Here is a 24,882-nt window from a genome sequence, read left to right as displayed (position 1 = left end):
GGAGACACAAGGGTATATAAACATGCTTCCCACCTCTCCATTGCTGAGTGATGATCTGAGCAATTTGGCAGTTAGGTGTTGACTCTGGGGCTAGGGGGTTACTCAAGAGTAAAGAGAGGTCAAGAAGCAGGAGGCTGATGGGGCCTGGAATGCTCAGGAATGGCCTTGAATGGGTGACTTGAGTTGGATCCTGAATCATTTGAAGTCAAAGGCGTATCATAAAACAATAGTTTGACGTTGAAACCAAGCTGAGGGGCCAAAATGAGCACAAGGCCAGACTGGCCAGGATACAGGTTTTCTATCAAGGGACAGTGGAAGATGGGTTTTGAAAGGTGGAATGTGGCTAGACTATTAAAGACCTTGATTTGATACTAAAGGGTTTGGACCTTATTTAAGGGCACAGTGTTAAATAGGAAAAGTGACCTAATGAACTTAGTGACTTAGGAAAGTTAGTATGTTAGGTAGATGGGCTGAAATGGAAGAAAAGAGCCTCTTTTAGTGGTTTTTGTAGCAAATCTGAAAAGAAGATGGTGAGGACTAGGCTGGACGGTGGAGTGAAAGTGAGGATGAAAAGAAAGGGTCAGCCTTAGGGGGACATTTAAAGGATAACTGGAAAAAACTTGAACTTGGCAACTGTTGGGAAGAACAGGGGAGAATTGAAGTGGATGCTCAAGACTGAATCTACTTGGTGGTGGTGGGGGAGGGGTGGTGTCCATATTGCTTATGCATCCACCTATCCATTGATTCCTCCACCCCTCCATCATCCAACATATGTTTATTGAGCATCTACTATGGGTTTAGAGCTTTGCTAGACACTGGGAATATAAAGTACAAGACCACACAACATGTCCCTGCCCTCATTAATGACAACTAAAACAAAAATGAGAGGTAACGATTATTGAATGCATTCCCTGTCCCAGGTGCTATTCTAAGCATTGTACTTGGATTCTCTCATTTAAACCTATCATGACCTTTTGGTGTAGGTACTTTTAGAGTTACCATTTTACAGATGGAAAAGCTGAGGTAGGAGGAGTTTAAAGCTTTTGCTGCTATTAAGAGGCTACTAGTGGCAGAGTCGGATGATGAATCCAAGTAGTCTGTCTCCAGAGCCTGTCTGTGCTTAAGTAGTAAGTGGGCAGGGAGACAGAGGACCCAATAGTTGTAATAAGTAAATGTTACATTTTTTCCGATTTCTACAGTGCTCTAGATTTTCCCACTGACTATTTTTGTATATGAGGTTATAAAGACATTTTTCAGGTGTTGCTTATCTGCATTCTTAGCCCATGCCTTGGCAAGAGGTTACAGGAGGAGTGGGCACAGAATGCTTCATTTCCACGGGTCCCTGTAGAAGCAGTGGTGGGAAGGAGGAGTCTAAGCAGGAAAGGGCTCAGTTTCTGTCTTGAGGGGCCAATTGCTGGAGCCTTCACTCTAAAACTACAGGTAACACTGAACAAAGTGTAGATGGAGCCCAACTTATACTATTTCATGAGTCCATAGGTTGAACTGTGCCGGAAGTCCACCACTCAAGTCATTCTAGAAGACACAAAACGGTCTGACTACCTCTATTGTGATAATCCTTGGCTCTATGTCTTCATAAGCGATCTTCACTTTTTTAGCTGCCTCTCTTGCATGAGCATAGGTATCAGCGGCCACAGTGCCGACGATCTGACCCACGCAAATTACCTGCAGAAAAGCCACATGTTGTAATTAGCGAAAACACAGACTCATTAAAAAGAAATTACTGCTCCCACATTCTTACATTTACCTATTGGGTTTTTGTGACCAAAAGCAAGATTATTTTCTACCTATGAGAATAAATTTACAACAGCAGTTTGAGTGGGACTTAGGGGGCACAAAAGTTGAATGTAGAAATTAATTATCTGGCTTTAATGATCTCCCTTCTGGTTGTCCTTGGCCACATTACTCACCATTCCCGCAGCATACACAGTGATCCAATTAACCTAATATTCTGCTTGTTCTTTCAATGTCCTATGATCTGTCTTGCTTCTATGACTCTCATAACTTTTGAGAAGTATTCTTTGAGGACTTCCGGCTTTTATCAGAATCTCAAAAGGGTCCACAATTCAAGAGAGAAGTTGAGAATCACTGAGGCGGAGTCATTGGTTTCCAACAAGTCTTTGTGATGTGAACATGGATCCATGGATGGCTACAGTCATAACTAAAAATCATTTTGGCATCTCCAGCAAGGTATTTGAATAATAAGCCACACATAAATCACCCACCTCATTCTGTGCATAGAAAACCTCTCCTTGATAGTTATTATCTCCTGGAACATCCTCTGCTGTTATCACATCAACAACACCTGGAAGTGCCAGGGCTTCTGAAATATCAATTGATCTAGGAGAGAAAATTTGAAGGTAGATATTAAAGTTGCAGGGGCAAGTTCCCAGTGATTCCTCAAACACAGGAAAAAACTATAATGGACGTCATAACTAAATCGTGGAGCAATATTCTATGTTGAAAAATGCCAGTATTTAGCAGATGTTCTAACTCTTTCATAATCTTGGATTCTTTCATAACTATGCTTAAAAAATGACTGATTCTCAACCAGAAAAATAAATGTGTATTCTTTTTTTTTTTTTTTTTGTGAGACAGGGTCTCACTCTGTTGCCCAGGCTGGAGTACAGTGACGCTATCAAAACTCACTGCAGCCTTGGTCTCCTGGACTCAGGTAATTCTCCCACTGAAGCCTCCTCAGTAGTTGGGACTACAGGCGCCTGCCACCATGCCTGGCTAATTTTTTGTAGAGATGGAGTTTCACTATGTTGCCTATGCTGGTCTCGAACTACTGAGCTCCAGCAATCTGCCTGCCTCGGCCTGGGATTACAAGTGTGAGCCACCATGCTGGAAATTAATATTCTTATTTGAATTAAATATATAATAGGCTCTTGATTTGAATGTGAAACTGTGAATGTGTTTCAGTAACATTAGGAATCTCTTTTACTTCCTTACATGATCTTTGCATGAGCTCTGGTGCTGGTGATTGGAGCCAGGAAGAGTTCTTGGTCGATGCGGGGCATGTCATCAACATATATAGCTTCCCCTGTGGTGTGTTTAATGGCCGACTGGTGCATGACTGGGTGTCCAACTGGATCTTGTGGGGGTTGGTAGGGATCCACACACTGTTAAGGGACAAAGCAAGTTATTTTGCCAAGAGGAATTCTCACGCTCTGAAAATTAGGTCTGATATATCTGGCTTACTCATGTGTTAGGGAAAAAATCAAAAAACAAAAAAATTATAGGCAGTTGGGTATCCATATCCATGAGTCCAGGTTAATAAATATCCATTAAGTATTCAGTACTATGGTAAGGGATTATATTCTGGTTACAATTCCCCTCTTACCCCCCCAAAAAAGACATCCTAGATTCAGGGTGGTTGTAAAAAAGCAGAGAAGGCTTTCTAGAGGCAGTAAATATTGACTTGGGTTTTAAAGGAAGAACAGGTATTGGGCAAGCAAAAGAGGTAACTAAACTGAAAATAGTGGAGAACAATGATTCAGAATCTAATTCCTGTGTAGCCTTGGGCAAAAGCATAGAAGCTAAACCAAGCAAGTTCTGTGTGTATAGTAATAAGTAACATCAGCTGACTTCAATAGACGTTATCTTAAATACAGTTATTGAAAAGAAGGAGAAGTATGCATAATGCATACATCTGAATGCATAAACATTAAAAAACAAAAAACCCTGTCCACCAACCTGAAACATCTGAATTCCTTGGGGTGTTTCAATGGGAAAGTCTTCTAGAACACTCATGAACTGTTCTGGGATGTCGGGAAACTTCTGGGGATCCTGAACAGAAGATTATTTCACAGTTAATTTTACAATCTGAGTGAGTAGCTTGGAAAAACACATATGGAAATAAAGTTATCCAATCTATTCTTTTAGATCTTAGATGCCAGTTCTTCTGGGAGAAAGCTCTGAGCTTCAAGTTCCCTAAGCTAGTAGCAGTTGCTTGAATAATAATTACATCTATTTATGTGCACAGAAAAATAAATGTTATTTCCAGGAAGTAAAGATTTCCTTTCAGGACAAGGTCTTTTTTTGAATGAATGGAAATATAGACACTTCTAAATGGAGGTTGTGTTTCCAAACCTGGGCCAGTCTTGTGGGCATGTATCTCCAATAAACAACTGAGGGAGTAGGGAAAGATTAATCTACAAGGATGTTCAATTGCAGATTATTTGTGATAGTAAGGAAACTAGAATTAAACCAAATATCCAACAATAGAGAAATTATGGTACATCCAAGTACGATATTCTGCAGTTATAAAAAATAACTTTGCAGAAATGTCTTTAATGGATAGTTAAGTAAAAAAAAGTTACAAAAATTTATGTACAGCATGATCCCATGTCTTATAAAAAAAAATAAAAATGTAAAAGTATGTATTCCAAAATGTTAATAGTGGTTATGGTAGAATTATTAGATTACAGTTCATTTAAAAAATTTTGCTTCTCCATATTTTGAATTCATTTATAATGATAGAATATATAATAGAAGGTAATATGTAAGATAATATAGGATAATCTATTAAATATGTTAATCTATTAAATGTATGATAACCGATTGAATATGTTTTTCTTTTATACCTATTATGTATTATATATTGATAAAGTTTAATTATCAATACCATTAATATGGATTTTATATGTGATATAATCTATGAAATATATACTTAATATTTTTAGACTGAATATGTATACAATTATATACTGATTATATATTTTTCGATTGAATATGTTATATAATACGTAATAGAGTATATAATGTATAACAGAATATACTAAAATAATAATAATAAATAAGGTTAATAAAATAATAAAAAGGACTGACTGAACTAAGAGAGCAAAGCTCTCAGTCATAAAAGGGATGTAGGTGTAGTCATCTGTCTGCCATTTTGGGATCACCTCATGGCTCATCAAGGGGGCAGTCATGGTCATGGATCATATTCGGAGAAACACTGCTGTGGGGTTATTTTAAACTAGGCTAGGCTAAAAAAATAGTTAACAGAAAAGTAAAAACAATCTAAATGTCAAAAATGAGGAATGGATCAAATAATGAATAGTGCATCTATCCCAAAACATGCCATGCAACCATTATGTCATGATGTCACTGAAGAATATTTAATGTCATTGAAAGATGATTACGTTACTAAATGGAATAAGCAAGCTATACTACACAGTTATACAGATACATACACATATACATATACATCCATAATGAAGGGTTTCGAAGGACGCACACCAAAATAGTAATAGTGTTTATCTATGGGTGATGGGATTATAAAAGACTTTCTCCTCCTTTTTAACTTATTCACATGTTCTAAACAGTAAAGTATTATTTTAATTTTACTTATTATTTTAATAAGAACATGTTCTTTAAAAATGGAAAAGACATGGATTTACTTACTGAAGGCTTTTCACTACTGTATGTCAATCTGATCTTGCATGTTAGTGTTTGTCACACAGATAAGGCAAATGGTGTAATAAAGTTGTCCCTTTCTCAGCCAAGGGGTGAGGAAGGGAGAGGGAAGGAGAGGAGCAAAGTGGCCCAGGAGGAGATGTTGGAGGCTGGGAAGCACCACATTGAGGGCCCCAGCCCAGGAAGCCTCCACGTGTTATCAAAGGCAGGCAGGGGAAGTCCTTCATGTGCAGATGTATGCTGAGAATGTCAAGGCACCCTGAAACCCAGAGAAGCCATTTACCATTTGATTCAGTCCTCACCTCACTTTCAGGTAGAATTTGAAGAGGAGGCTGATGATGAGGGTTCACCTGTACTCCACCATGCCACCCTCAGCTCCTGGTGGGATGTAGATCTCATCCAGGACCCATCGGCAGGCATCACTCAGCATTTGATTATCCCATTGCCTAGTAGGAAAGAATGTTAATGTTTCATAGAAGACGCAAAGACAGAATATCATATTTGAATGTACCATAATTTGTCTCACAATTTCCCCGTTGCTGGATTTTAGTTTAATTTTAGTTTCTTTACTGTTAAAAATAATCTGCAATTGAGCATCCTTGTAGGCAAAGACAGACACTAAACTGACATGCAAGGCAAGATGGAGAGCAAGTTGTATCCACCTTTGAAGTCTAGACAAAATACCTTCAAGAGAGTTTGTTAGCTCTCTTCAGTATCTGATGCAGTGGTTCCCAAACTTTCCACATTAAGTCCTCCTATATTATTATTTTTCATTTCCAGGATTGGGAATGTTGATTTACCTTAAATACCTGGGTTAAAAAACCACTAAAACTAAAGCTTCCTGAGTTCTGGGACTTTGTTGATCTTGTCCACTGCTATATCTCTAGCAACTAGATGGCTGCCTGGCATACACACTGTGCTAGGTAAATAACCAAATTATTGAATATAGCGGTAAAATATTTCAGAAATCAATGTTTCTATATAAATTTTTGGAAGCATGAAGTTATTTTTGTATCTGAGAAAAAACTCACATTAAGTTCTAATTGTTGACAATGAGTGGATAAAAAGTATTGTAGAAGCACTAGTTGGAAACATTTTTAAAAATTACTTTTCAAATGTTAGCGATAATGAGAATGACAGGAGGGAGGCCATTTAACCTTTCAAACATTTCATCTTTTTTTAATGTGGCTTAAGGACATTTTCAGATGTCTTAGGATACAGTATTGGAGACTTACTGAACAGGCTAATTAAAAGTGAAAATTTAAAGATAATATCTACTCAAACCAAGTAATTTGTGCACTAATCGCATTGCAGAAACCTGTAATAAAAGAATCATTGTACCTTAAAGAGGGCGGCTTTTGGGTGGCTTGTACTTTATACTTTTCTTCAGTGCTTAAATTTTCTAAATGATTGTATGTATTTTTATAATCAGAAAAAATTCCCCAAGTGCTAGTTTCATTAAAAAAATCTAAACTAGAAAGGCCTGAGTTTCATGCCCCAGATGTACTGTCACATACCTCCCAATAAGCTGCTTGCAGGTTTGGCTTGCAGAGACAACAGTGGGGCCCATGCTTCCATAGAACATTTGAAGTTCCTTGATTGTGTTTGTGCCATCTTCAAACTTCAAGCTCATCCCAGCATTGACAATGGCAAATGCATTCTCCTGACGCTGGGCCATTCGGAGTCCAAATACAAAGTGCCACTGGAGACAGGAAAACACTCAGAACATTGAGTGCTTACTCTACTGTCTGCCATACGGCAACGCCTTCAATGAGTGGATCTCTACGCACTGTGATTGACTATAGTTGACATATATACCATATACGGGTACTGTCTGATGTGGTTCATATATATTAACACTTAGTCCTTACAAGTCTGCCCATTTCCAATGTATGATGAGGAAACTGGGAGGTTAAGTAACTTTCACAAGGTCACACAACAAGTGGCAGAACTGGGGTTCAAAGCCAAGTAGCCTGACTCCAGAGTCTATGCTTATTGGCTAAGCTTTATGCCTTTCAACTCTGAATGGTCACATGTGGCCTCAGGCAAGTGACGTAAAAAACTGGCTCTTAATTTTCTTTAAAGTGAAAAGGTTGGGTTAGATCAGGTGGTGCCTTAGGGGCTGCTGAGTGGAATGAGGGGAAGATCGGCAGATGGGATGGCTTTTAGATGGAACTGCCACAGCTTCAGTTTCATCTGTTTTAGTTTGCTGTTCTATGTAAATTTCATTAGAATAAAGAGTTGTACTGTTAAAAAAAAAAAAAAAAGAAAAAGCTTGAAAACCACTGGACTACTGGTCTCCCCAGTTCTTTCTAGGGGTAGGCCTGTTATTCTTGGTTGAATCTCATGACTAGAGTGGAACATTGGAGCCATGAACTGGGAAAGCCTCTTTGTGTGGCCAGCATCTTGGCGGGTGCTGGGGAGAGATTAAATCCTACCACCATGGACCTTGTCAAGGATAAAACATTTCTGTCATACAAAATACTGGTGACAGAGAAGTGTTTGAGACACACTGATCATATTTACTCTGCTGTACTGATGGGTGGGGACTTTCCTCTCCATTCCTGCTGCCACTGTCTTCACCACCATCTCCCAATTTATTGCCCGAAGTGCTGCATTAGCCTCCTAACTGGTCATTCAATCTTCAGTCTCTTCCCCATCCTATTTATCCTCTATCTTTCTACTCCATTTATGTTCTTAAAATACCACTTTCATTTAATTTTTACTTTGCTTTAAAGCCTTCAAAGGCGGCCATCTGTTAGAACACATACAAACTCCTTGACGGAGCAATGGATGTGTTTAGTGATGGAGCCCAGCTGCCCTCTCAGTCTCACTCATGGGCTACTCCAGCCCCGTGCCCCACTCCCTGGCCTCCCAAACTGCTATCCCCAGCTCTCAGGTTCTCCTCCCTTCTCTCCACTGATTCAAAGGTTACCATCTTCTATGCTTCACCCCATCACCCTTCCTCCCCTTTTCTCCATGTAGGGACAGGCTCTTCCCATCACCAGAGCTACTCTGAGTGGCTCGCTGTCCACTCATTTCCTGTCTGAGGGTATTAGTTATTTCCTACTTCAAGCTCTTGCTCTTAGATTTAGAGATCTTCAAGGACAGGACCCCTTCTGTGTCATAAACCCTTAGTGTCTTCTAGGTTTACCATACTGTGCCTGGGATATAGATTGGTAGGTGGTTAATAAGTAAATAATTTTATTTAAACTATTTGGTTAATAAATGTTGATTGACTTGGAGGTAATTTTACGATAATGAACTTTCAGTTTGCCAGAAACTTGCTGTAGATGATGTTGACTGGATTTACTTAATCTTGGGTAAGATGTGTATTTATCTGAGACCGAAAATTCAAGTCACATGAAAGGTCCTCCTTTTGCAAGGCCAGTGTGCCTTTTAGGTAATATAATCTTACCAGACCACTGCCAGTGTGCCCTTTAGGTAGACTGGCTTTGCAAAAGGAGAACCTTTCATGTGAGATAGAGCCTAGGATACTTTTAGGGGCCCAGGGAAATGTTTTACTTTTAATTCACTGCAGACTACTAGATGGGGAAGGGAGGGAGGGAAGCATGAGTTGAAAAACTACCAATTGGGTGATATGTTCACTACCTGGGTGATGGAGTCCGTATCCCAAACCTCAGCATCTCGCAATATACTCATGTAACATACCTGCACCTGTAGCCCCTATATCTAAAGTAAAAGTAGAAATTTAAAAAAATCTTTAAAAATAAAAAAGTGAATATAAGACGCTGAAGTGGATTTATATTGTTACAATCATATTTTTATATATAGGTATAGCTATATAGGCATACAGTTTATTTTTTATGGACGAAGAGATTCACAAAGGCAAAAGTGCCTAGGGCCCATAAAAGTCATAATATGGCCCTGATATGAAAGCAAATCAAATGGTCATTTGGAAATTTGCCCCTCCCTGTGTGGCAGCCCAGAAAATCTCCCTAGAGCATTGTCCTGGAAACTTGTCTGCAGGCTCATTGCACAGGTCAGGGGGGCTTCCCTCGGGCTGGGCAGTGAGTCAGGGAACCCTCACCTGAGTAGAGTAGGGAATATAAACAGACCACGCAATCTCTTCTGATTTCAAGTCGGCCTCAGGTGATCTCTGAAGGAAAGGACCATTTAAAGGAATCTGCCGTTGTCCTTCTGTTTGAGAAAATCACCCTTGGTTAGGATGAGCTCATCAAATTGGAAAATATGTTGCCAGTGACAGATGTGATGTGTGGTGGAAAGAGGGTGCAGGCTGGGATCCATGTCTGGTTCTAGCTCCAGCTCCCAAGCTGGGCCTCCTTTAGCAAGTCATGGAAACTTTGGGGTCCTCAGCTTCAGAGTGACAGGGTTGGTCAGATAAGCTGCAAAGTCATTTCTGGTTCTTATAGACCATTATATGCTACTCACAAAATTTGGCCTCGAAGAGCTTTAAAGCTATTTGGAAACAACCTAGAACAATGTATACATTTCACAAATGAGAACACTGAGCTCCAGAGAGGTTGAGTGACCTTTGCAAAGTACCAGAGGTGGGACTGGTGGCAGAGATGGGATTCCTGATAGTCATGCGACACTTAATGGGGATGCATTCTGAGAAATGGTGTAGTTAGGTGATTTTGTTGTGTGAACATCATAGAATATGTACTTACACAAACCTAGATGGTGTAGCGTACTGCCTACCATACCATCTAGGTTTGTGTAGTAATAGCTACAACTAGGCTACAGGGTGTAGCTATTGCTCCTAGGCTACAAACCTGCCCAGCATGTTACTGTGGTGAATACTGTAGGCAATCACAATGTAATGGTAAATATTTGTGTATCTAAACATATCTAAACACACAGAAAAGGTACTGCAAAAATATGGTGTTATTAATGTAATCTTATGGAACCACTGTCATGTATGTGGTCTGTTTTTGGCTAAACAATTTTTATACATGATTGTATGTGTGTGTGTGTGTGTATATATATATGTATACATATATGTGTGTGTATACATATATTTTACACAGCTTACCATACTGTTATTTGACCCATAATTTTTAAATGTAATTTTAATCAAGAAGATATCTTACATTAATAGCCCAATGAATAATATGCAGTTATTTTTATTTCTTGAAGTTTAAATCATTTTCTTTCCACAAAGCTCATGGTATCTTTGAATAAAGAGAGGAGGAATAAGTAATATGCCCCATAAACTTGATTTTGTTTAAAACAAAAAGTCCTATAAGAAAAACTGCCATCTTTATGAATCTCTGCAATAAAATATGGCATAAACCTTTAAAGCCACAGAGATACTTCTCATTAATTTTTCTTCACTTGCTTTGATACTGCAATTTAGACTGCTCATAAATGTGGCCAAATATTTAAGAAAAATTGTCAGATGCAGTAAAGTATCTGACCTACTACACATAGAACAGCCGGAGAGAAGGATAATTGGTCACAGTTTCACCCTTAGGTTTGAGGTAATGTAAACATAGTCTATGAATCTAAATTAGAAGTACTTTCATCCCTAGTTCATAGTTTACAGCAGGAGCTATATAAACTGATAGTGATAAGTACGAAAATAAATGCGTAAAGCTTGGTCTCTTACCTTTGGATATCAAATTGACGGTAGCATTTCCTGCTGCTAAAATGGGGTTTAGGTCAGAAAAATTAGGCCGGCTCACCACATGTCCTCCTAAAGTCTAAAAAAAAAAAAAAAAAAAGATGGCATTTTAAAAGCTATGCTCAGCTATTTGACAAATACAGAATTATGTATACAGGGTTCTTGTATTAAGTTTTTAATTCTCTCTCTTTTTTTTTTGCTTCATTGAAAGAGCTGGCAGGGTTTGGGGGCAGTTAAATAGATAATATATTGCACAAGATTCCCACTCCTGACCCCATCCAAACTCACAGCTTGAGAAAATATTCCTCTTCCATGTGCAATGAAGAGGAAAATTTCTTTGAGAACTGACCCTAGTATGCATTTGTCTTTGTTTAGAAGCCTTCCTTGATAGGCATGTTTACTTATGAGGATAGACAAAAAGGGAAATGAATGGGAAAAGGGGCTGGTGCCAGCAGGTTAGGGAGAAGAGGGGATATAGCTAAAGGGAAGAAAGTGTTCACCAATATGTGGTAGGTGGAGAGACTGGAGCCTGAGGAAACCTAAAGAACCAGAATAGGAGCATCGCATTCAAAATGCCTGCGGTGCTGCTGGGGAGTAGAGGCTGCTTTGCTGTCCTAAGCCTCAGTAAAGGCTGCTTCACACACAGCCTTGAACAGTGGGCCTTTGAAAGACTTAAGGGGACAAGTTGATGTTGAGAGGAGCAACGTGCTTCAGAAAAGGGACAGAAGATGCAGAAGGTGAAAACACATAGTGGGTTTTGAGAATCAGCCGAAGGGCCAGAGAAAATCAGGAGAGGGAAGTGTCTCCTGGCCCTACTAAATCCTGCTGAACTGCCCATCATGTGTGAAATGAGGAATGATTCAAACTAATCATTTTTAAATCTTAAATAATAAGAAAGCTCCATAAAGCTAAACAACTGGGGGGTATCCAAGAATGGACATGTGGGGTACACATGTTTAGAAATTCACGTTGGTGCAAAGGCCTAAGAGGAGAACCAGCCATACAAGAGTATTTTGGAAATGCGGGCTTGTGTTTACTATACTTTGGATAAGACATATTTCGTGGAATTTTAGAGCTGGACATAGAGATAGTCTGTTTGGTTGAATCTTAGAGATAGTCTATTTGGTTAAATAGAGACCTTAGAAATCGTCTATTGGGACCTTAGAGATAGTCTATTTGGTTGAATCTTAAATTTTGGTGTGATGTTTTTTGTCTATAGTCTTTACTTTTATTTAAAAAATTTTAGATTGACAATAATTATATTTATGGGGTACAATGTGCTGTTATGATATGTGTATACATAGTGGAATGATTAGATCAAGCTAATTAAAGTGTCTATCACCTCGTGTATTCATCATTTCTTTGTGGTGAGAACATTTAAAATCTACTCTTTTAGCAATTTTGAAATATACATTATTATCAATTATAGTCATCATGTTGGGCAACAGATCACTAAAGCTTATTTCTCCTGTCTAACTGAAACTCTGTGCCCCTTGACTAACATCTCACCTTACACTGGGCCTTAATTTTTAAAATGAAGAAACAGTAGCTTACAGAGGTCAAGTGGATTCTCCAGAATCTTGTGGCTCCAGCACCATAATTTTGCTGTACCATGTGTTACTTGCTTTGCACACACACATACACACTCAACGTGATGCCTTCACCTTGGGCATATACATGCTCACACTCATATTGTACAGACTTGTTCAACATTGACTTGACATTCCTCTTCAGAGGAATGTTTGTTAAACTGAACAGAACTGTATGACTGTCTATAACTGTGACTTATCTCATAGAACAATAGAGAACATATGGCCATATTCCTAATCTGGGCTCCTGCAAGTGTCCTCAGATGCTTCAGCAGAGCTCGATGGGTCTTAGTCTTCTCCTTCGGTTGCTCCGAAACGATAAAATGTAAGGCATCATTCAACTGGGCCAGGCTGTATCCCGCACCTATTGTCACCCCTGAAAACACGGTAGTGAGATGTCAGCTTAAAGGAACTGTAACCAGAAGGGGTTGCATGCAAATGGTCTTTTCAATATATCTCCTCTTTTCATATTTACTTAGAATGACAAAACCCAAAGATATTATTAAAGATATTTCTAGCAGCTTGCTTTATTTCCAAATATTAAGTACCAAATCCTTTTCCCCAGTCATGTATACAGTCATGTATGCCATACATTTTTAGCCCATACCAACCACAGATATCTGAAATTTATTACTTCCTTGATTTCCAATTTAGTTTTCCTGAATAAATTGATCCAATATGAAAATTCCAGCCATGGTTCTATAAGATGTTTTAAAGATCATCAAGTCTAAGTGGGAGTTGACCTGCACAATGTGTGTTGCCCATGAGCCCTTCTTCCCCAGCCATCTCTTCCTATTTCTCTCTTATCAAAAAGATGACAATAATAGATGACAATAATAGATACCTTCCTGTACCTTGGGTCAGAGTTTTGTTTGTGGGTGTGCTTACAGAGTATGATTTGAGTAGTGATGCCATCTACTCCATGTATTCTCAATGGGGGCAATACTGTTGCCAGGTTGGAGTGCAGTGGGACGATCATAACTCACTGCAGCCTCAACTACCAGGCTTAAGCAATCCTCCTGGAGTAGCTGGGACTATAGATGCAAGCCAGGCTTCGCTAATTTTTACACTTTTTGTAAAGACTGGGTCTCACTATGTTTCCTAGGCTGTTCTAAAACTCATGGGCACAAGTAATCCACCTATCTCAGCCTCCCAGAGTTCTGGGATTACAGGCATAAACCACCGTGCCCAGCCCAAAATCTCACTCTTCTTTTGTATAAAGCACCTATTTGCATTCAACACCCTTGACATAACTAACTCCGTCTTAGAAGAAGACTCCATTTTATATTTCATAGGGCACTTTGCCAACAAGGATAAGATATTTTGTTTAGTGAACAAATAAAAAAAATAAAGAGTACATCCAACCAGATAACGACACAAACAAACACACTCTTCCACTATCAGTTCTTGCCAGAACACTCTGACTACAAAAGATTTGGCTTTCAGTAGCTCCAAACGGCAGTTTTAACTGACAACAGCTTTCAGTCACTCATGATAAAAACTCATCGTCTGCCCTGAAGGCACCTCAGACTCTTCCCTGCAAGACCAACGGGCTGCCCAGCCCAGAGAATGACTCCTTTTGTCTTCTTCCCTCCACCTGCACTGGTTCATTAGACCTTTCTTCCATCTTTTTCCTCTTGATGTTAAATGTTACTTCATTGTGGAATGTTTAACTTACAACTTTTACATATAGACTAAGTGTATTATTATGTATGGTTTACAATATTGACTGTCTTGTGGAGTGGCTTGAGCCTGTGTGCCCACGGCTCTGACTACTGAGTGAACGGGAGGTACTAAGGAGAACTGCCTCCTTGGGAACTCCGTGTAGCTAGTGGCTTTTGTGATTGAAATAGCATCAACAAAAGCCTGACTCTGTGGAAAGACACAAACGTGCATGGACCTGGTTGCCTCTAACCTAAGGAATGTACATAAACAGATATACAGTTTATCTGTGGTATTAAAATTTCAGGGAGGGATGATTCGGAAACCAAAGCCTATTGCTCTTACAGGGGTGATAATGAAGAAAAGGTTGAGAAACGCTGATCTAGTTGTACAGGCTCCACCTCCCCTGTCCTTCTAAAAATAACTAAACCTAAAATGACTAACTAAATAAATTTATTTAAAATAACTTTAAAAATAACTAAAAATAACTAAATACCCCCCACACCATCCTCCCAACCCTCTCCCATACCTGGCTGGCCTCCCCTTGCTCCATCGCTTCCTGTGAGTCTGTTAATACAGACTTTCCAATGGGTAAAAAAATGAACAAGCAGACTGACTTCAGCTTGGCAGGTTAGAGGGGATAGCAAGACATTATCCACTTGATTTCCATTTGCTCGTTGAGAGAGCCCTGTTTTATTGGAGTTTTAGCTCCTATAGCCTGTTCTCCATTTAAAGGTTTAGTGTGGGTAGTGGATGGTGGGATATGTTTTTCAGACAGCCTTATTCAGTGCGTGGTGTGGAAGGAGTGAGGCGACCTAGGATCTAGTCCTGACTTGGCCATACGTTAGCTGTGTGATGCTGGGGGAAGCTACCTAAGCCCTTTGGTTCTGTATCTTTGGTAGGATAATGGAAATACCAAGGCTACTTGCTTTGTCCACGTCCCAGGGTTATCATGAGGATCAAGACATAAGAGATGTGAAAGCACTTGGTAAGCTGTGAAAAGAGTGTAAAAATAAATAAGGCTGTTGTTCACAGTTATATTTCAAATCTTGTGGCCCAGACTTTGTGTGTGTGTGTGTGTGTGTGAGTGAGTGTGTGTGGGTGTAGGAATAGCTTCGACAAATTTGTGAATGAAGGAGTAATGTGTGGCAAGAACCTTTGCTACTGCTAGCAAATGTCTTAAATTTTCTTATTTGTTCAACCCCTCCATACCTGGCCGAGCTATGTGGCATCTTCCCACCACTATGACTCATATGACATGTAGAACCCAGTGACGCAGCTGAGTGGGTCAGTTTGGAAAAGTTCATAGAGGACACAGAGTAGGTGCTCAACAAATAGCTTTGACTGAATAAATGAATCAATGAAGTAAGATATTCTATGAAGTGCTCACATTTGCCCAGTGCATGTAATCCATTATCAACAGCCCACCAACACCAAAGATTACATCTTATTTGAAAAAGAAGGTGCTTACCATCATCTGTGGTGTTCACAAAATATAGTTCTGGAAGCCCAAGTGGAGATATAAAAACTGGATGGAATTCATTTTTGAATTTAATGCTGGGTCCTAAAGGGAAAAGTGTTTAAAGTAATTAGAAACATTTGAAAAAGAGGACAATGGATGCCAGTAGATGTCGTTTACTGATAAGCCAGAGGGCAAATTGTGACTTAAGTGATTCATTTGCAAAAGAAGACCCAAAGCGTTATAAAGGACCATAAATATCATTAATAAAAATGAATTGCATTTATGAACAGTTTAAAAAGAAACACAGATATTTGGGCTACTTAGTCTAGACTAAAGAACATAGGTAGCAACCACCTACCCACTTCTGTGTTTCCCATGACAAGCAGGGCTTTGGGGAAATTGGCTTTCAGCTCCAGAAGGTCGTTCAGGGTCACAGGGGTGATCCATGTGGTTCTCTCCCCTTGGAAGGTCAGCCTTCTCTTGTTTGGATCTTCTGCCATTCTCTGAAGAGAAGCAAAGCCAATTTGTTTTCAAGTAAGGCTCTTGAACAACAAGCTGTGAGTGTATCTATTGCTCTGGGCATCCAAGTAGGCTGCTGGTCATTTTAACTTTCTGAAGAATCCTAACTTCTAGGGATCAGGAAAGGGTGGTCTGTTTGAAATTACCGAGACTAATAAGATCTGTGTGGGTACTACTGAATAAGGATCATGACAGGTGTCCATTGATGACTGGATATAGAATAAACTCTGTCTGTGAAGTGAGTGTGTGAAGAGGAAGCAGCAGGGTATTGTGAAAGCGGCTTAGTCAGGAGTTAAATCACAGGCTTCTGGTTCTGGTTCTACTCTAACAGTGACTCAGAGCGGGCTCATCTTTGGGGATTAGGGGGATTAGGTGGGTTTTTTTTTGTTTTTGTTTTTGTTTCTTTGTAGGACAAAATTGCTTATAGGCAAAATTAACCTTAAAAAAATCCTTTAAATCTTTCACAAGGAATAGTGCAAATGGAATTTTTTATAACTGTGTCGTATATATATGTGTGTGTTGTGTGTGCATATATATATGTATACACATACACATATATACAAGTATACATATGTATACATATACGTATATACATGTATAAGTATATACATATATGTATACATATACACACATACATATTTAGATATGAAGGGACTTCATAAAGTTTGTGGAGAAATGGAATTAAAAAATAAAAATAAAAAATAAACTTTATTTCTCAACATAATCTCCATCACAAGACACTTTTGTAAGTGATGATACCAACCATTTAGTCCATCCCTAAAGAACTGAGGGTCTTGGAAATAATCATGTTAATGTAGTCTGTTTATGTTATTAATTGAAGAAAAATGGGTGCCTCTTACAGATTTTTTTTTAAGATTAGAAAACAAAGAAGTCAGAAGGAGCCAAATCAAGACTGTAAGGGGGATATCTAATGACTTTCCATCAAAACTCTCCCCACATTGTCCTTGTTTGATGAGAGGAATGAGCAGGAGCATTGCTGTGGTGGAGAAGGACTCTCTGGGGAAGCTTTCCTGGGCATTTTCCTGCTAAAGCTTGAAAAAAATCTCTTAGGAGGATGCCAAAACATCCTCCTAATAAGCAGATGTTAGCATTCTTTGGCCTTCCAGAAAGTCAACAAGCAAAATGCCTTGAGCATCCCAAAAAAGTGTTGCTAGGACCTTTGCTCTTGACTGGTCCCCTTGTGCTTTGACTGGGCCACTTCCACCTCTTGATAGCCATTGCTTTGATTAGATTTTGTCTTTGGGATCATACTGGTAAAGCCACATTTCATTTCCTGTTACAATTCTTTGAGGAACTGCTTCAGGATCTTGATTCCACTAGTTTAAAATTTCCATTGAAAGCTCTGCTCTTGTCTGCAGCTGATCTGGGCTCAACGGTTTTGGTACCCATTGAGTGGAAAATTTGCTCAACTTTAATTTTTCAGTCAGGATTGTGTAAACTGGGATATCTATGGTGTTGTCCATGTGAGATATCTATGGTGATGTCCATGTGAGATGTCTATGGTGTTGGCTATTGTTTGTGCTGTTAACTGCCAGTCTTTTTCAATCAGGACATGGACAAGATGAATTATTTCTTTGAAAATTGATGTGGGTAGTGTGCTGCTACAGGCTTCATGTTCAACATCATCTCGTCCTTTCTTAAAAAAAGTTATCCATTTGTAAACTGTTGATTTACATGAGGGCATTGTCCTCATAAACTTCTTGTAAAGCATTGATGATTTCACCATTTTCCACCTAAGCTTCACCATAAATTTGATGTTTGTTCTTGCTTCAATTTGAGCAGAATTCATGTTACTTGGGCTCTTTTTAAACAGATGTCATATTCTTTTTAGTGCCTCAGACTAGATCCTATTCAGGTGTGTTATAACACGTTAGTAGGAGTTTATTTTGGTGAAAAAAATGTTGAAATCCATGTACAGTTTTTTCATAATATGAATTTTCCATGGACTTGTTGAAGACCCCTCATATATACACATGTATACATCTGTATCTATACCTATAATTTAAAAATACCAAGTTCTCACACTATGCATGGTGTATGGGCACTGAAACTTTCTGAGAAGCTAGTAGAATCCTATCTCTCATCTCATACTCTCTCCAAGGCATAGTCATGGAATGGAATGGTGGGCATACCACAGTACTTAACATTATTTTTCTCTGTCTCTCTTTCCACTGAGTTGAAACCATAGAGGTTAATTGTATGAATAGTGTAATGCCATTATTCCAAGTATCATTTGATTTTTACTTCACCAACCTTCCAAAATGCCTGTAAGATATCTTACAGTGTCACTGTGTGACCTTGAGAAAGTCACCTACACTTTGACCTCAGGATCTTCAGCAGAGAGGGTTGAACCAAAGCATCTCTGAGATCCTGGCAGCACCATTCTTCTAAGCGGCCAGCTTTAAATTATTTATAGTAGAACTGAACAAGTTTCTAAAAATAGGTTATGGCTCCATTGTCGCTTTGGGCACACTTCCAACTTTTAATGTCTAAAACTCGGTAATTCTATAGTGTAATACAAAAAGGCATATACAACATCATGTTATGAGACAACAAAAGCAAAGTATCTTACTATCAGTTCAGGAGGGAATATAGGCTCCTGGGATGGATCCAAAGGCTGGAATTCGTCTTCATCATACAGTTTGGTGCACATCTCAACGAAACAAAGCAAAATACAAATGGAACTTTAGAGTTACTGAGAGAGGTACAGGAACTGTGAGACTTCAGAGTGAGGGCCTCTATCTCTGACACCCCCAACACAAAATGGAGGGGCCAGAACCATAGATCGTTCCTGAATGAAACTTTTTCCACCCTCACAGGACCGTTGGTTGGTTTCCCCTGAAGATTAACTGGATTCTGATTTTCCTCCTCTGGTGCTGGGAATTGGCAAAGGTTTTAAACTCCTGTGCTGGGTCTCAGATATTTGTGGATTTCATCTGCCATAAGCATGAAAGTGCACCATTGCTTAGACCTTCTTAGTGCTTGTTGATTTGGGGCGTGTGTGGGGAGGGTGATTGGCAAACTAAGATGAAGCCACAAAAAGTTGTACTGAAGGAAAACAGCCTTCTGTGGTGACTAGTCTTACGGGAGTCATGGGTTGGACAATTTTGGGAGCTCTTTAAGATATTTATGCCTTGTATTAACTTATTTTGTACTTTATTCACTCAAAAGGATAGACACCTTGAATGAATTTGGATTTATGTGGGTATTTCTCAGTCAATCCCAAGAGAGGTGGAAAAACCAGATACTTACTTTTTCCCATCTATTCACGAAAGACCCTTCTTCTTGATCCATGCAACATTTTCCCGATCCTTTCAGTTGACAAACAGTTGATTCCTTAGGAGGTAAAGCAGTTTAAATAAAATTCACTGGTTGATTCTTTAAACACCTACTTGAGTACCTGGTGGGGAAGGTAACAAGCTATACTGTCACTTAACAATTAGAAAAAATTATAGGGAATGTGCCACCAAGCTCATGATAGAGTCTTGTAAATGGTGTCACTCAAGTCTCAGGGGAAGACAAAAGGGGTTAGAGGTGGTGGGGTCAGCCAGCTAAGGCTTCCTACGAGAAGAGAGATATGGAATAGAGTTGTAATGTGGTAACTAAAAAACCCAAACACCGAGTGCAGTGGCATGTGCCTGTAATCCCAGCAACCCAGGAGGCTGAGACAGGAGGATCACTTGAGCCTGGGAGTTTGAGGCTATGGTGAGCTATGATCACGCCTGTAAATAGCCACTGTACTCCACCCTGGGTGACATAGTAAGGCCCCATCTCTAAAAAAAACCTCCCAAAACCAATCCACTCCCAAAACCCAAACAGATTGCTCTTCTTTATCTTAGTGGTGCTACAGCATGTATCTTTAATAAAGTCCTGGGAAGAAAAACAGCCTTTAAGACTTTCTATACACACATATAAATAACTGAAAACCTGAGTTTGTTTGGGTATTAGAGTCATTCTGAATTATTTGGATGACTCAAGTCCCAAACCATTTAACCTTAATTTTCAAGACAGTCATGCAGACCCACAGTAGTATTTTCAGCCTGAATTCATTTGTCAGTTACAACTATCAGATTATTTATTTATTTATTGAGACAGGGTCTGACTCTGTTGCCCAGGCTGGAGTGCAAATGGCATGATCTCAGCTCACTGCAGCTTCGACCTCATGGGCTCAAGCAATCCTCCCACTTCAGCCTCTTGAGCAGCTGGGATTACAGGTGCACACCACCATGCCTGGCTAATTTTTGCATTTTTTGTAGAGACAGAGTTTAGCCATGTTGGCCAGGCAGGTCTCAAACTCACAGGCTCAGTGATCCACCAGTCTTGGCTTCTCAAAATGATGGGGTTACAGGTGGGAGCCACTGCACCCAGCCGGACTAATTATTCTTGTTTGCCCTGTTCAATGTGCAAACATTGTCTAATGATCTGTGGTGATTTGGAGACACTGTGCTTCTTACATGGCATCAGGGAGACCTGGGTTCTAGCTCCTGCTTTAACAAGCTGGGTTGAACTTGTTAAATTAGGATAGTAAGCCCCATCCTAATCAGGTTTGTTAGATTTAAATATGAGAAAAGTTTGACGCAGTGTGTGACACATAAGAACAGGTGCAAAAGCGGCAGCTGATACTTTTACTTGAAAAGTCATTTTCTTTTTCTCTCTTTTTGTTTTTTTGAGACAGTCTCGCTCTGTTGCCGCAGGCTGGAGTGCAGTGGCACGATCTTGGCTCACTGTAACTTCCGCTTCCTGGGTTAAAGTGATTCTCCTGCCTCAGCCTCCTGAGTAGCTGGGACTACAGGTGTGCACCACCATGCCTGGCTAATTTTTGCATTTTTTGGTAGAGACGGGGTTTTACCATGTTGACCAGGCCGTTCTCAAACTCCTGGCCTCAAGTGATTCACCCACCTTGGCCTCCCAAAGTGCTGGGATTACAGGCATAAGCTACTGTGCCCAGCCTGAAAGGTCGTTTTCTACAAAGTTAACAAGGGATTTGGATTTCGTGACAATGGTGCAAATCATATGAAGAAGTTGCTATTTTTTGTAGGTCAAAATGGTGAAATATTGGCTATTCATATGTTTTAAAATAAATAGTATCTTGCCCAGGATTTAAAATAAACTAGCCTGTAGTTTGTAAAACTTCTTGAAATTCTTCATTACTAGCATAAAAAGTACATTTTTTTTTCAAAGACTTCATAGTACTTGGAATGACCTGGTGCACCTAGAATTGTTTTTGGTTAACAAAAATTATATCAAATTAATTTTCCTAACTGAAACCTTCCCAAAAGTATGTCTTGGCCAAGTGCAGTGTCTTACGCCTGTAATCTCAGCACTTTGCAGTGTTGAGGTAGGTGGATGGCTTGAGCCCAGGAGTTCGAGATCAGCTTGGGAAACAGAGAGAGAGACCCAGTCTCAAAAAAAAAGTATGTCTCCGTCTCCTTTTTACATGAAATGATTTTTTTCCCACCTTCTTTTGTCCTATTTTGTTCCTTAATCTCTGAACTTTGCAGGTGACTTGGATTCCTTTCTCACTGCACTCTTGACTGTCTGGTGGTTATGATTCTTGCAATTCCTTTCTAGGAAGTTATCTTTCTGTCCCTACATATGCCACACTGGCCTGGGTTGTCACTCCTCATGCATGGGGTACTGCACTAGTCCATGCCCTCACTTCCCAGCACATCTCCCCAGGCTTATCCTTCCATTGGCAGGTGCCAAGAATTCTCCTCCTGAAATACGATTGCCATTGTGTTACTCCTGGTTTGCAAACAGACAATGACTACATGTTGTTTATCAGCTTTAAGGCTACATTTCTTTTCCTTCTTCTTTTTTTTTTTTTGAGACAGGATCTCACTGTTGCCCAGGCTGGAGTGCAGTGATGCCATCTTGGCTCACTGCAACCTCCACCTCCCAGGTTCAAGAGATTCTCCAACCTCAGTCTCCTGAGTAGCTGGGACTACAGGTGGGCACCATCACACCCAGCTAATTTTTGTATTTTTTGATGGAGGTGGGATTTCACCATGTTGGTCAGGCTGGTCTCGAACTGATGTCAAGTGATCCACTTGCCTTGGCCTCCCAAAGTGGTGGAATTACAGCCTGAGCCACCGTGCCTAGCCAAGGCTAAAGTTCTTAGCCTCAAGCAGTATCTTTTTTCTCTCCAATGCCTCAGTTGCATTCCTTCCCTCCTTCCTTTCCTTCCTTCCTTCTTTCCTTCCTCCCTCCCTCTCTCCCTCTCTCCCTTTCTCTCTTTCTCTCTTTCTTTCTTTCTGACAGAGTTACACTCCTTTGCCCAGGCTGGAGTGAAGTTGTGCAATCTCGGCTCACTGCAACCTCTGCCCTCAGGGTTCAAGCAATTCTCCCACCTCAGCCTCCGGAGTAGCTGGGATTATAGGCATGTGCCACCACATCCAGCTAATTTTTTGTATTTTTAGTAGAGAAGGGGTTTCACCATGTTGGCCAGGCTGGTCTTGAACTCCTGACCTCAGGTGATCCACCCACCTCGGCCTCCCAAAGTGCTAGGATTATAGGCATGAGCCACTGTGCCTGACCAGTTGCATCAATTTCTTACCAGAACCTTGGTTAGCTTTCTTTTTCCTACTTCCATACATTTTATGAGTTGGAATTTTCTACTGACCTTTCTTCAGCCATTCATTTCTATTACTTCCTTTAGGACCTAGCTCAAAACTTCCCTTCTTCAATAAGTCCCCTCTGTCTCTCTCCTTCTCATTCATTAATTCTATTTAATCCAGGTTCTTTTGAAATTTATGTATATAACATATAGGATATATTGAACTTTTAAAATCTTGCTTTTAAATTACACTTTTATTGTTTCTATGTTTCATTTTCTTCAAGAGAGTTTTCATTTCTTGAAGTCATGGGCAATATATTATACTTCTTAGGAAAGTGCCAAATTTGGGGCTATAAACAAGATAGATGCTAAGAGTTTATATAAGAAAATACCAACAGTGGGCATTTAAGCAATTTCAGTGATTAGAAAGTTCAATGTGGGGCTATTTTAGAAATTATTGAATGAAATAGATTATTTTATGCAAAGGTTCATTAATATGTCAAGGCAATAGAATGAATTTTTTTTTAAACTTACCACACAGAAAGTTTTTCCACTTTCTACAATTGGTCGGTATCCAGTGCAGCGGCACAAATTACCTGATTAAGAAGGGATCACATTTTAATGAATAACATAAGAATGTATTGCATATCATTCCTTAATGTTTTCAGAAAAATAACTATGTTAGTAATTAGATTCTTTTTTTTCCCTAAACCCAGCCAGTTGGTTCTTTGGAACAAATGTTTCCCCTGGAGATGGTCTTCAAAAATAGACCTTGTGATTACATTTTCTTTCTTAAATACCACAAAGCTTTTTTTTCCCCTTCTTGTCTTATTTCCAGCACAGTGGCATACCTGCCACCCTGTAACATCTCATACTTGCCACCCTATAACTCGCGTATCTGCCACCCTATAACATCTCATGTGTGGCCCTTCGTCAAGCCTTTCTCATGTAGTCTCTTCTCCTTCAAGTGCTTTCTTTCTTTTTTCTATTTCAGACAGAGTTTCACTCTTGCCCAGGCTGGAGCGCAATGGCACAATCTCGGCTCACTGCAACCTCTGCCTCCCGGGTTCAAGCGATTCTCCTGCCTCAGCCTCCTGAGTAGCTGGGATTACAGGTGCACGCTATCACGCCCAACTAATTTTTTGTATTTTTAGTAGAAATGAGGTTTCACCATGTTAGCTAAGCTGGTCTCAAACTCCTGACCTCAGGTGATCCACCCGCCTCAGCGCCCCAAAGTGCTGGGATTACAGGTGTGAGCCACTGAGCCCAGCTCAAGTGCTTTCTTAGGGGAAGAGGGACTGGAAACATTCTTCAAGACCTCCATTCCCCTTCTCCATGGGGTCTGCCCTAAACCCCAGGCCAGAGCCATACCATTTACTGTCTGGATCTTTTTGTAGACCTAGCATCTCCTATGCTTGAGGATTAGGGTCATTTATGTGTGTATGTCTCCCTCAGTGGATCTTAAGCTCCTAAAGAAGGTAAAGTTGACTTAGATGTCTTTGAACCTCTCCAGAACAGCACAGTTGGTGTTCAATAAATACGTGGCATTGTTTTGATCAGTCAACAATTCCCACATATGGTGGAAAGGGTGAGGGAAATCACTGTCTTTAAAAAAAATCTTCATATTTTGCAGCCAGTATGAATGATATTAATGAAGAGGTTTTAATAACATGGGAAAATTCTTATGTTATACTATTAAAATTGTACACATAATTTAAAATTGTATATATAATGGTCACAAGTAAGTTAAAATAAGCAACAAAACTGATATATAAAAAAAGACTGAAAACACAGACATATTTAACAGTGGTTGTGTCTTGGCAGAATTATGAATGAGTTTTTCCTTGTCTTTTAATTTTTTGGACATTTTAAATAATATGAGTATATTATTTTTATACCAAAAAGTAAATATAAAATTACATTCAACTCAGATTAAACATTTTAAAAACAATGTGAGGACTGGGCAGGTTTAAACATCTATAAGTAAAGTGTTGTAGAACCTGATGCAGTGAGTCATATGAAACCT

The 24,882-nt window shown here is 39.6% G+C and overlaps 1 protein-coding gene across 1 annotated transcript in view; it reads right to left on the bottom strand.

Moving 5' to 3' along the window:
- Window positions 1-24,882, bottom strand: part of LOC129031072 (aldehyde oxidase 4-like) — a 71,889-nt gene that overhangs the window by 30,578 nt on the left and 16,429 nt on the right. Inside the window, 14 exon segments of the mRNA XM_054476821.1 lie at window positions 1,561-1,683; window positions 2,244-2,358; window positions 2,974-3,143; window positions 3,718-3,810; window positions 5,723-5,885; window positions 6,957-7,141; window positions 9,491-9,600; window positions 11,033-11,124; window positions 12,859-13,012; window positions 15,770-15,862; window positions 16,119-16,263; window positions 18,873-18,953; window positions 19,553-19,636; window positions 23,391-23,452. Of these exon segments, the coding sequence (XP_054332796.1) occupies window positions 1,561-1,683; window positions 2,244-2,358; window positions 2,974-3,143; window positions 3,718-3,810; window positions 5,723-5,885; window positions 6,957-7,141; window positions 9,491-9,600; window positions 11,033-11,124; window positions 12,859-13,012; window positions 15,770-15,862; window positions 16,119-16,263; window positions 18,873-18,953; window positions 19,553-19,636; window positions 23,391-23,452 (1,670 nt within the window).

This window comes from Pongo pygmaeus, chromosome 11 (assembly GCF_028885625.2).
Source record: "Pongo pygmaeus isolate AG05252 chromosome 11, NHGRI_mPonPyg2-v2.0_pri, whole genome shotgun sequence".
NCBI classification, from domain to species: Eukaryota; Metazoa; Chordata; class Mammalia; order Primates; family Hominidae; genus Pongo; species Pongo pygmaeus.
The sequence above is the reverse complement of the archived record's forward strand: the minus strand, read 5'-3'. Positions and strand labels throughout refer to the sequence as shown.